Source organism: Manacus candei, unplaced genomic scaffold (assembly GCF_025592945.1).
Source record: "Manacus candei isolate 608988 ecotype Guabito, Panama unplaced genomic scaffold, ASM2559294v1 h1tg000005l, whole genome shotgun sequence".
In the NCBI taxonomy this organism is placed as follows: domain Eukaryota; kingdom Metazoa; phylum Chordata; class Aves; order Passeriformes; family Pipridae; genus Manacus; species Manacus candei.
Genome location: NW_026138053.1, coordinates 1,032,822 through 1,044,960, shown reverse-complemented (window position 1 = coordinate 1,044,960; position 12,139 = coordinate 1,032,822). Strand labels below are relative to the sequence as shown.

Below are 12,139 nucleotides of genomic sequence, written 5' to 3'. Positions count from 1 at the left end.
TGGAGGGAGGAGAAGGGGACTGCTAGCCAGGCCAGCCTTGGCATGGGTGCCCCTTTCCAAATCCCCCTGACTCTTGCTGATGACCCCATCTTTAGTAAGGCAGGAATGGGGGGATTTTATTGGAGCAACCAAGGGACATGGGTGATGAGCTCACAGCCCCTGGCTTGCCCCAGCACGGCAAAGGTAGCCTTGAGTGATGCAAATCCCTCCCTCGTGAGGGTTGTCAGCTGTACAGGACAGCACCAGAGGTTCTGGACACCTCTTCTCTGAGGAGCACCACGTGGGACGGGGCAGGGTGAGGGGACTTTGTTCGAGCAACTCCAGGAGAGCTGCTGTGAGGGTGATGTGTGGGTCTGCACTGAACATGGTGAACGCAGACCTACGCTAGCCCCGGGAGCAGCCAGACTTGGGCAAACACAAATCGTGCCTGCACATGGGCTGTGCTGTCTGACACTCTGCTTCTCTCTTCCAGGCGTACAGCTTTGCCATGGGGAGTTGGCCAAAGAACGGGCTCTTAGACATGAACAAAGGACTGAACCTACAGCACATAGGGAGGCCTCACAGCGGGATAGGTGAGTGTTGCTGCCCTGTGCCATTCCCATCCCCACGGCTGCTGGTCCGGGTGCGCGGAACGTGCCTCAGCTCCAAGACCTTGTCCAGTCTGGGGTGCTAAGAGCCAGCCAAAGGACTGCAGGGTCTCCAGCTGGTAAAAGGGATGCAGATGTGTCAGGGCAGGATGGGCACACAGATGACCTCCCTGTCCCTGGCATATCCCAATGTGCCAAACATACCTGCAGGTCCCTCTGGCTAGGGAGCTGCTTCCCTCCTTGACTGCTCTAGCAGTGCTTGGGTTGGGGTTGGATGTGGGGCAGCACCAGGTGCGTGGAGCACAGGGCAAGGGTCCCCAGGCTAGGTGGGATGCTCTTCCTGTTGGACCAACCCTCAAGTTGCTCTGGATGCTGTGATCGTCCTTGGGAAGGAGGCTCTGCCAGGCAGCACAGCCTTGGGAGCTGGCTGGAAACACACTGCAGAGTGAAGATGCGCGGTCCCAGCTGGAGAACTGAATCATCGTCCTGTTTGCTCACATGTGTGATGAGTTTCGTGGTCCCACAGCCTGCTCCAAGATAAACAACTGATAAACAGTGCTTCAAGATGAACAGTGGCAGAGTTCTGTGTATACCCCAACTCCTCTGCACCAGGGATCAAACTGATATGAGGGAGACCTCGCCCAGGACACTGAGGCCATATATCTGCCTGCTGCTTAGCCCTGGGGATGCAGAGCTGGGACAGCAGCAGGCTGTGGTACGGGCAGGAGCTCAGATTTACTGGGCTGTAGACAGGGCTGTGAGTCAGGGCTGCATCACTCTTGCCTGTCTTGTTTCTCTGCGGGGCAGTGGATCACCTCTTGGAGACCAGTGGTCAGGTGTTCCCTCTGCCTCCCAGCTCTTCATCCTCAGTGACATTTGAGCATTAAAGTTTGCAAGGAGGTAAGATTTACTTGGAAAAGTCACTGGCTACCTGGGCCTTGAAGAGGCTGTTTAATATTGTTTCAAGACTCTAACCATTAAACTCTCTAATCAATCCAAGTTAAGGAGATGAATTATTTAAAGCTCACCAGCTTTTAATTAGCAAGCTCCTTTTGAACTATGGATCTGGTTGCATTATTGACAGAAGTAGCATTAAAATTTGCTTCCTTGCCTGGGAGCAGATTTGCCTTGCTTGTGTGCCATGTTGGGGGATCACGGGGAGGGAGCAGGGACTGCAGGAGTTGTGTGTGCTTATCCTGCTCTGGGGACTTAGGCTTTTCCTAGGGTCTCCCAGGGGATGCAGAGTTGGTTTCTGCTTCATTGTTCCTCATATTATTTATATCATGAGCTCTCTATTGCTGTCATCCCTTACTCCAACAAAGCATCCACATCTCTAGAGTATCATCTGTCTGCTGTTGGTTTCTGCCCATGTTTACCTCAGTGCTGTTGTCTTGCACAGGTGTGACTCCTCTGCCTGACGGAGTTCAGAGAGATGCTGTTCATGTCCCTCCCCATTCCAGTCCTTTAGGAGGGTTTTGCTTCTTCATTTCTGCCAAACTGCCTCTGTGGGGGAGCACTCCCAGCTCTCCCCAGTACAGGGTGAGCTGTGGGTGAATTGCCCATGGAGAAGCAAGACCCAGCAACCAAGCTCCATTCTTGCAGCACTTCATCCCAGTGGCAAACTTGCCTTTCCCACACTGTTTGGAAAGGATTTACGTGGGTGCTGCGAGGGATGCCAGGCCAGCAGTGTGACAGTCTCCATCTCCCTGATACTGCCAAGGGTGCACATGTGCCCTGTGTGTTACAGCCTACTGGCTGCTCCATTTGAGCTGGCTCCAGAGCAGATCTGTCTGGGATGTCTAGAATCCTCTGACTGCCTGCAGAGGTGGCAGCCACTGGCACTCTCTGCTGAGTAGCTTTACTGCAGGCTGAGCCCTCAGGAGTGAGCTGGAGGCTCATTGAATGGCAGCTGGGGAGAAGAACTCCTCCTCCTGGCCAGCTTGGGAGCCCCAGGCACAGCCACTGCCTGTGCTGTCATGGCTGTTGGCTTTGGGGCTTGGTAGCCCAGTGTCCTGCTGGGAGAAGGCGAGGGGTGGTGCTGATGTCTGGACAAGCTTCCTGGCTTTCTGGCCACTATTTCCCAGCCTAATGGCTTTTCAGGCCCTAGGCATGGATCAGGTGTTGGCTGTAGTGAGAGCCCAAGATGTCCCCAAGCCAAGGGCCAAGGAGGGGCTGCTCACTGCAGAGGCAACCTGTCTTCCTTGGGTCTGGCTTTGCTGCCTTGTCCTGGAGCAAGTGTCAGTCCTCCACAGCCAAGTCTTTTCATGTTGGCCACTAGGACTGGGCCACTGGGAACAGTCATCCCAATTGCTGATGGTTGCCCTGTGCCCCGAGCAGTCCTCACCTCTCTCTTTTTCATGCTCTCAACTGCCCTTGCTTCAAGGCTGGGAGGAGCCATCCATCCCTTTCACTGCCCGGGGCTGCCCTCCCCTCCCTGACTGTAAGGAGCCTTGCTGCCAACACAGCCCTGCTTCTCAGGTGAATAAATGACCCCTAATCAAGGATTGCTGCACAAGAAGGGAGGGAAGAATGGTGAAGCATGCTACCTGCCAGCCTCTCATTGCCCACAGTGAGACAGAAGCTGGCTGTGGTTCTGGGGGTGGTTCCCATGTGGTCTAGAGCCTCCTTTCTCTTTGTTCTCAGTCCTGGGGTGCAGCAGGGTTGAGCGACATTGGGGAGCTGAAAGGAGGGCATCTAAGGTGGGTATAACCAGGGTCAGCCCCTGATGTTTATGATCCTCGTGGGTCACTGATGTCCAGAAATCTGCAAACCAGTGAGGGCCAAGAAGGGAGCAGCAAGTAGATTTGTTAGCCAGCCTCACCAGTTTCACAAACACCATGCCATGTAAGAGACTGTCTGTGCAGCTCCTTTCCCAGGAGCATGGGAAGCCTCTCCAGCATGGAGAGTGGTCCAGGGGGATGCAGACATTCCTGTGAAGCCTCAGCTTGCTTATGCAGGAATGTGCAACAAGGATATTTCCCTTCAAATCTGACAGAAAAATTGCAGTGGATGGCCACTTGTTTTTGCAAACGATTTGCAAGGAATTTTGCTGTCTTGCCTGATCGGTTGTGTATTGCTTTGGTTTCAAATCACTCTCTGATTCACTATCTCAGCAGATATTGGCTCCAAATCCCTGCACTTGGCATGCTCTGGGACCAGTCCCACTCCATGCTTCATGTTCTCTCCTCCATCATGTCCAAAATCTGGGGAGTTCAGGGCACTCAACACCCTTCAGGGCCAATGCCAGATTCTGGATGGGAACCCACCTTTAACATCTGGTGCATATGGGCAGGAGGGTCTCGTGCTGGAGCACAGTGGAGTGTCCCCACATCCCCTGGGATGTACAGCTGCACATAGAGCAGGTTGCTTCACAGAGCTCATGTTGTAGCTTTTGCCCGGTTTGTACTCGTGAGCAAGTGAGCTGCAAATCTTGTTGAGGAGGTAGAAAAGTGATTTGTGTCTCCAAATAGACTAAAGTTTCTCTGCATACCCTGAAAATACAGCTGCCTTGGGGTGGGATGGGTGCACGTCTGGTGCTGTTGTGGTCTTGGGAGGGAAAAGGTAGAGGAAGGGGGGAAATGTCAATATTTCAGCTCTCTGAGAAGCGCTGGGCAGAATAAGGAGATAGAAAAGTCAGAAAAGTCCTCTTCCTGAGAGTGAGGATGCAGAAATTACCTGAGAGATCAGAAAGGAGCAAAAGGGGCATAAAACCTATTCTTTCATACCTTTTCTCAGGTTGATATTTCAGCTCAAAGGATTCCTTCTGGGCTGAATGTGGCCCTGAGGACGGGAGAGGACATTTTTTTGCAACTTCCATCTCATTCTGTAACACAGATTAGTTGTGTGTCAGCTACAGTGTGAGCTGTAGAATCTTGGGGTGAGGAACTTGGTTTTGTCTGCTGTTTTCTTGACCCTCAACAAAACAAAGTAGAGTCTTGCCAAGAAGCTACTCAATCTCACATATGTATGGACATTGCCGTTCTTAAAACATATGTTTGAGGTGATGGTTGCCAAAAATGAGCTGCAGCTTGTAATGGGGGTCTTGGCACTTGCACACAAAGACCAGCATTCACAGGCTCCACACCAGTGGAGCTGGGTACTTGTGTTAGGGTCTCTCTACTGATAGCCAGAGACTGATATAGGTCAGAAGGATCAAAATCACAGGTTTTAGTGACAGCAGATCACTTGCATTCAGAAATTGATTTTCTTCTGGGTTTGCCTTTCTTTTTAAGCTGTTTCCCTGAAAAAAGGTCAAGTTTTACTGAACAGCACCTATGAAACCAAGTATAGCTTTCCTTACCACTGTTCAGTTGTTAAATCTGGTTATTCTTTTACTCATCAAATACTCTATTTTTGCTACTTTTATTTTGATCGATTATGTAACATAGTATGCCTTTAGTCTTAGTTTTTAGATATTTTTTACATTAGAAAAATGGTGAATCACTATTTGCTCTTGAAGAGGTGGTGATTAAATTATTACTCATGATTGCTCTTTTGGATGAAAACTGTAATGCCATGCTAAAGTACTCCAGCAGTTTGAATTGATTTTATTAGTAAAATCTCTTTCCCTTGCAAATACACAATACAGAACGAAAAGTAAATTTCAGAATACTTTTTAGGTTAAAACACCTGGTGCATGAAACCAAAGCAAGAAGTGATCAGTGAGTTGAAGAAGTGTTTCCAGAAACTACCCTTTCAAGACTTTAGAATGAGTACATCTCATCCTCTCCTGCCTTAGTTGGTTGGTTTGTTTGTTTGTTTCCCTGATTATGGAAAGATAAAAAGCACACCTTCTTTTTTATTGTCAGTCCTTTATTGTTTCTCAGCCCTGAATAAGCCAGTTCTCGAACTGCAAATATACCAGAAACAGGGAAAAGTTTCCAAATCTGCAGAAGTAGCTGCTCCTACTGGGAAAGTTTGTTTCTCATCTGTCAGCTATGCTTCCATCTGCAGTCCATTGACCGTCTTCAAAACGTGACATTACACCTTGCTACTGATCTTTTTTGAATCTAATTGAATTTAATTGAGTTTTTAAAGTTTAGGCTTTAGTACACACATTATTGTGATTTTAGATTTAGTTGTAAATGTCTGGTTTGTTTGGAGGTTTTTTTTTCTTTTTAGGGGAAAGAGGGCAACCAGGCTTCTGTGTGTCTTGCTGAACCTGCAGTACCCATCCCAGGTGACCGGGAGATCTGGTCCCACAGTAGCACCTGTCTTGATGCAGTGCCCTCACTGGGCTGTTTTACACCAGCTGGCATAATCCTGTGAGCTGTGAGCCTCTGTGCAGGACTCACAATCTTTCCTGCGTCCATGGTTCCCCTGGCTGGGGCTGTGCCGTGCTCCATCCACGAGGATCTCTGCCGTGCCAAATGGAAAAGCCTCACCTGCCTGGGCAGGTCAGCAGCCCACGCGGTGAGCGACCCAGCAAGCCACCGTGCCTTCCTGGCTCCATCTCTCTCTTTTCATTTACTGATTGGAAATCTCGGAAGGTTAGGATGTGATATTGTTCCTTATCCAGAGCATTAATTAGGCCTCAGAAAGAAGAAGAGGAATTGCGTGTTTTTAACAGTGAGGTTAATGGGATGCTCGCAGAGTAGACAGTTTTAATGAGCTTCAACTCGATGTGCAGTGAGTTTACTCTTTGTGTTAAAAGGGTCACACTGCAGTAGTTTGATGTGGATTGTCTCCTGGCCCCCAGTGTCATAGGTGAGCGTCTGTCAGAGTCCAGTCAGAGCACATTTACTTAGTGACACGATTCTAATTAACTACCTCGAGCTGCCACCGCCGCGGGGAGCCGGGCCAGCGCCTGCCGGGGTGCCTCCTGCCCGGCAGAGCCATCCCTTCCCCGCCGCTGTGCCCGGCGGCGCTGGGCTGCTCCGGCTGACACCGAGGGAGAGGGCGCTGGGCTGCTCCGGCTGACACCGAGGGAGAGGGCGGCGAGGGCCGCGCTCGCCGAGTGCGGTGGCAAGTGACGGGCCACCGCCGTAATGGGGGCCTTGGCTGTCAGCGCCGGCTCTCCCCCGCGGACCTCGGGGGGGGCTGATGAGGCTTTGCCTCGCCCTGGGAGGTGCTGGGAGTGTGTGGTCCTGGCAGCTTGTTGGCTTTATTTCAGCCTCCTCTCACTCTTCCCTGTTTTCCTTTCCTCTCTTTGGTTTTCCTGCCTCTCTCAGGGGTGCAGCATCTGTGGGATCCTCAGCCACCCTTGGTGCCCACCTGCCCCCTCTGCATCAGGGCAGGGAGAACGAGGAGGTGGCCAGCATTTTGTGAAACTCATCTTCATGTTTTTGACCACTTTCCACTGGACAGAAAGAGCCAGGCAGAGCCAGTCTCATCCTCCCTGTCCCTCCCAGGGTATGGGAGAAGCCTCGGAGAATGCTGTACTCCCCCAGAGCAGGCATATCCCGTTCTTTTTCAGCTCTTCATTTCTCAGCGGAGGTGGCACACAGCTGGTGCCAAGCCTAGGGGGCAGTGCCATTTGTACCACACCATCCTTTTGCTAAGGGAGAGGGAGAGAGGGAGAGCTGAGCACAGGACTCCCTCCTGTGGAGTGGGACACAGGGCTGCCTTGGGGCACTGCCCCGCACACAGCAGCCCCAGCCCAAGGCAGAAGGGGAAGGACTCTGAATTAAATAATTAAAAGAGACTTAAGTAAAAATCAACAGAAATGTCACCAAATGAGCAGTGTCATGTTGAATTAGTGCTCGTAAAGGTCAGGCGGATCCAGAACAGGTGGAGCGGCTGCGTGCGGGGTGTCGTGGCCAGGCAGCATGTCCCGGCACCCAGGCGGGGTGCAGGGTCCGGCACAGCCGCTCTGGGGCATCTGCTGCACCACGGGCATGGGGACAGGGTGGCGGGCAGGTGGCAGGGGGTCCTGCTGCGAGCACTGGGTCCCACATCCAAGAGGAGGGGTGGGGAGGGAGGGCCGGCCAGGGTGGCCAGTTAGAGGATGAGCAACTGTCAGAGTCCAGTCAGAGCACATTAACGTGGTGACATGATTCTAATTAACTACTGTGAGAGGTGTCACAGCTGGAAAAGCAGTGAGCAGAGACAAGCTTTTAAAAAAAGAAAAAAGTAATGTGACAGTCTTTTTTTTTCCCCCTCTTTCTTTTTCTTTTCTTTCCCTTTTTTTTTTTTTTTTTTTTTTTTACTCCTGTATGCTCTCTCCCCTCCATGTGGGAGTGGATCTAAAGATAATTAGGATGTCTGGCTGCCTGGGAACCTGAGCCGGGGCTCTTTTGCTTTCAGTCATTTAAGTTTTCGACATCTCTCTGAAGGGACTTGGTGGCGCAGTGGATTACTGCGCACCAGAGTGACAGAACACTCTTCTAATCGTAAACCCTTTTTAGAAAGGATTCTGCTCTCCCTTTTTCCCCTGGAGCAGCAGGGGGTATGTTCTGATCACTGCAGCTCTGTTCCCATACATGCTACAATGGGAAACTCAAGGTCTTTCAGCTGTTTCCTGCAGTTAACAAAGGAGACACAGAAGAAAGAAAGGAAGGATGATTGAGTGTTTGTGTTGACTGCACTCACCCCTCCGTCCTACCCTGCCAAAAGTTGGTCCAGCGCCCATCCAACCCCACTGCCTGCTGGGGATGTGATGGATTTGTCGCACCTTGTCCTTGGCTGAGGGCTTGCCATCCCTGGAGAGTGACCTTTGGAGGGAGTGTGATGGCTGCAGGACTTCAGCTGCCTGTGAAAAGTCAGGGTGCTGCCATGTGCTCCTCCCAGCCCCCAGGAAAGCAGTGGCAGTGCCTGCTCCCTGGGGATGTGTGGAAGGTATGTGCAAGCCTCTCTCTTCTGGCTGGAAGCAGTTATGTTTGCAGCACCAGTATTAGACTGAAGATTTAAGAGGGATTTCTGGATTGTTTGCTGTGCTGCAATGCCTGGGAGGCCCAGCTGCAGATTGGAGCAAGCCTGTCTCAAGCCTGAGATTTGGCTGATCCCCAGCAGGACAACATCGCCATCATCCTGGAACTGCCCTCTGGTAGGGGGGCTGCTCTGGTACCCTCTTCCTCTGCTTGTGGTTTTAGGGCCAGCAGTGGGGACTGTCTCCATTGGTGAGCTCTGCTGTCCTTCCCACCCTCCCTTCTCAGCCCAACACCTGGCCCAGTTTCTGTCCCCAGTGACAGATGAAAACCTCTTATATGTATACCACTCTAAACTGGGATCACAGAGAGAGACAGATGGTTTGAGTTATGTGTGCTCTGTCTTAGCAATCAGCCAGTCCCAGAACCTGTGCAGACCTGAACTGATCTGTGCTACAGAGACCCTGGAACTACGTTGGACTGTAAGCTATTTGTCCAGTCCTGAGCCCTTGCAAAATATTCTCCCCAGACACTACTGGAACAACTCTTGCAGTGAGTGAGCCCTGTCCCATGTTGTGCTGGGCAGGTAGAACATCTTCACTAGCACTTGTTCTCCTGCCCCTATAACAGCAGCTTTCCCAAGCAGTGAGATGTGTGTTAGGTGAGAAGCCTTGGAAGACCATTAACTTTCTGCAGAGCTTTTTCTGCAAAAAGCAGCAATGTAAAACACTGAGTGACATTTTGATTTCCTGTAGATTCTTTTGGTGCCTTGGTGTCTCTCTGCGATATGTCCCAGACAAGGCTAAATGGTAGCGTGTCTTCCCTTAGCCGTGAGGAGGGGAAGAATGTTAATAAAGATAAATATTGTGTTATTGAACATAAACATCTCAATTAAGGGCACGGATTGCCGGCCCTACTCTGCACTGGACACCGGTGGAAGGTATCTTTTAACGTCATGCTGTCCTGCAACAGCAATGTGTCCCCAAATCTGCCCTTACATGCCTCTATCCTGGGGGATCACAAGGATGCTTCTGTCCCTCTGAGGTTAGCCCTCATCTCCGGAGTCTGGGCATCCATCTTTTCCCATCTCGGTACTCCCTGGAGCCATGGAGTTGGTGGCTGTGAGCACCGTGGTTCCCCTCTGCAAGGAGGAGAGACTCCTGCCTAAGTTTTACTGAGGATCCGCCTTTAAGGAGAGTGGTGGCAGAGGTATGGAGGGAAGGCTGTGTCAGCAAGGGACACCAGGTTTAAAGCTGCCCCGCTTTGCCTAATGAGAACTGATTGCAAGGTGCAGGAGGGCAGGGGGTACCAGTCAGCCAGAGAGACTCCACTGCAATTTAACAAGTTTTCATTCCCCTGAGTTCCCTGATAAGACCCCCCTCTAAGTCTGTACAGGAATTCATAAGAATAGGATAATTAGGATGTTTCAAAGCTGCGACCCTCAGAGGAGTCCTTGGATTAATCTGTTTTTTCCCTTAAAGACATCTGTAACTACAATCTTTGTTTCTCTCCTCTTCTTCCCCCCCCTCCTCCTTCCTTTCCCCCCTTGTCTGTCTCTGTATCTCCTGTCAAACCGTGGCAGACGTAAATGACAAAGAAATCAGAAAGAGAGATCAATGCAGTCCAAATTAGCACTTGGAGATAGACTGTGCTGGAGATGTCAGAGCCTGACCCCAGTTGATCTGCCAGCCTCCGCTGGTGATATTATGCAAATTGCATCCATCTGGCAGAGCCCAGTAAAGGACTAATGGGGCAGGGAGGGGGCCAGGACCAGGCACCTTTGGGAAGGGGAGAGAGATGGGGGTCTTTGGGCAGGGGTCCATGATCGACAGGGGAGATAAGGTACTGCATTGGCTTCCTTTGCTCTCCTGGGCGGATTAAAAACCAAACTCCAGATAAGAGATAACCAAACTTCATTTTGCTTTTTATTTTATTCCTTATTGCTACCCCCACACAACCTACTACCAAAAAGATGGGGGGGGGAAAGGTGGTTCTTGGCGCTCTTGTTTCCTGCACGTCATTACCACTAATGGCAGTTCGAGGGGAGAGACAAAGTCGGGGAAAGAAAGCAAAAAAAAAAAAAGCTGGCTGCTTAAAAGACTGTTGTAATAGGAGCATGGATAATAGAAATCTCAAATTACGATGATCGCCTTGTTAAGAAGTTTGAAAATACAGCCAGATTGTCTTTAATGAGAGAAATATGGCTGTTAGTTAGTGAAGGAGGAGGGAATGGACCTTGTTTCAAGATCTGTAGCTCACCCATCAAAGCTGCACCGTCTGTTTCATTTCAAAATCCTGCTCCTCTGCCTGATATTAAAAATAGTTGTTAAAGGCTTTGACTAGCAAGACAATTCTCTTTGACTTCCTACTCTCTCTCCACCTCCCCCAAAAGACTTCGCCAGGGTAACTTCTGCTTTAAAAAAACGGCCAAGCAAAGAAAGAAAGAAAGAGGAAAGTTTTGGGCTGCAGGGCGATACTGCCCCTGGCACCCTGGGGTGCCCAGAGCCTTGAGCCTGAGCACTGTGGCTGTTCTCACTGTGGCAGAGGAGAGCCCCCTCCATGCCATGTGCCTGCTGTGCCAGAATGAGTGCTGAGATGTGGTACCATCACTGCTTTCCTCTTGGCAGCCCCGACTCAGGCACGGGACAGCAGCGGCTTTTTTGGCAACTGAACCCCCATTAAGCACCTTGGTGCTGCTTTCCTTTACTCTCCCTGGAGCCTGGGAAGTGGCACCGGGCCAGGGCTGAGGATGCAGAGAAGGGCTCTAACAGAAGCCAGGTCTGGCAGCTGCCTGCCACCCCTGCCTCTTGTGAAGAGCTGAGGGGCACCTCTGTGCTGGTAGGCTCTGACCCGTAACTCCTGCCTCGCCGCGGTGCTGACAGTCCCCAGAAACCAAAGGATCACATTAATTGGTTTCAGGATCGTGGCCCCATGTCCTGAGTGGCCTGTTTTAAGATAACAAACTCAGAGTGTGTTAATAGCTGGTATAGCTCAGCAGAGGATCTAGGGATGAGGCCTGGATGGGGAAGATGCTGCTGGGTGGGGAAGATGGGCACTGAGGCATCAAGAATCTGTCCAGTGCTGTGTACTTTGCTGTCCTTACACAAATCAGTGTAATTCCCCTGCTCCCAAGTTGCTAACATGTTAAAATCACAGGGCAAAGGGCCCTGACAGGTGGGAAGGGCTGCACCAGCCAAACTGTTGCCCTTTCCCAGCACGGCCTTGATCCTTTCATGGGTCTGCAGTGGGATCAGAGGGGATCTACTCTCCTCTTTATCCTCCATAGCATCTCCCAGCTGTGCTATTAACCACCCAAGGTCTGGCTTGTTCCTAGTCCTGTAGCAGAGACACACAGCTGGCTGTGCTGGAATGGCAGTGTTTCCATGGGTTCCTGAGGATCCTGAGCAACCCTGCTCCAACTTGGAAGCTGCATTCTTCAAACCCAGCAAGAACCCAAGCAGCTTCTCCCAGCCTGGTCTCCAAACTGGGTGCTGCCAGTGTGCAGGACCTGCAGAGGAAGCAGGAGGGGAGGGTCATGGTCACTGCTAAGAGTGGATGCACTGATCCACACTTCTGGCACCAAGGTTCCATGGCCAGTGCTGTGGTCTGATATATCTGCCCTACATGCCCGGAGGTCTCCCAAGAGATGGCATGAAGCAGGGACTCAAGAGCTCCTATCCGTTTTTGTCCAGGTGGTGGTCCAGGGATGCAGCAGGATCAGCTGGCTGGGCTGTGCCAGGTGGGCTG

The 12,139-nt window shown here is 51.2% G+C and overlaps 1 protein-coding gene across 2 annotated transcripts in view; it reads left to right on the top strand.

Annotated features, from left to right (window-relative positions):
- ERI3 (ERI1 exoribonuclease family member 3) overlaps positions 1-12,139 on the top strand; it is a 129,642-nt gene that overhangs the window by 92,006 nt on the left and 25,497 nt on the right. For both annotated transcript variants that reach the window (XM_051797448.1, XM_051797455.1), the window contains exon 7: positions 473-572. In XM_051797448.1, the coding sequence (XP_051653408.1) occupies positions 473-572 (100 nt within the window). The remainder of the gene's footprint in view (positions 1-472; positions 573-12,139) is intronic.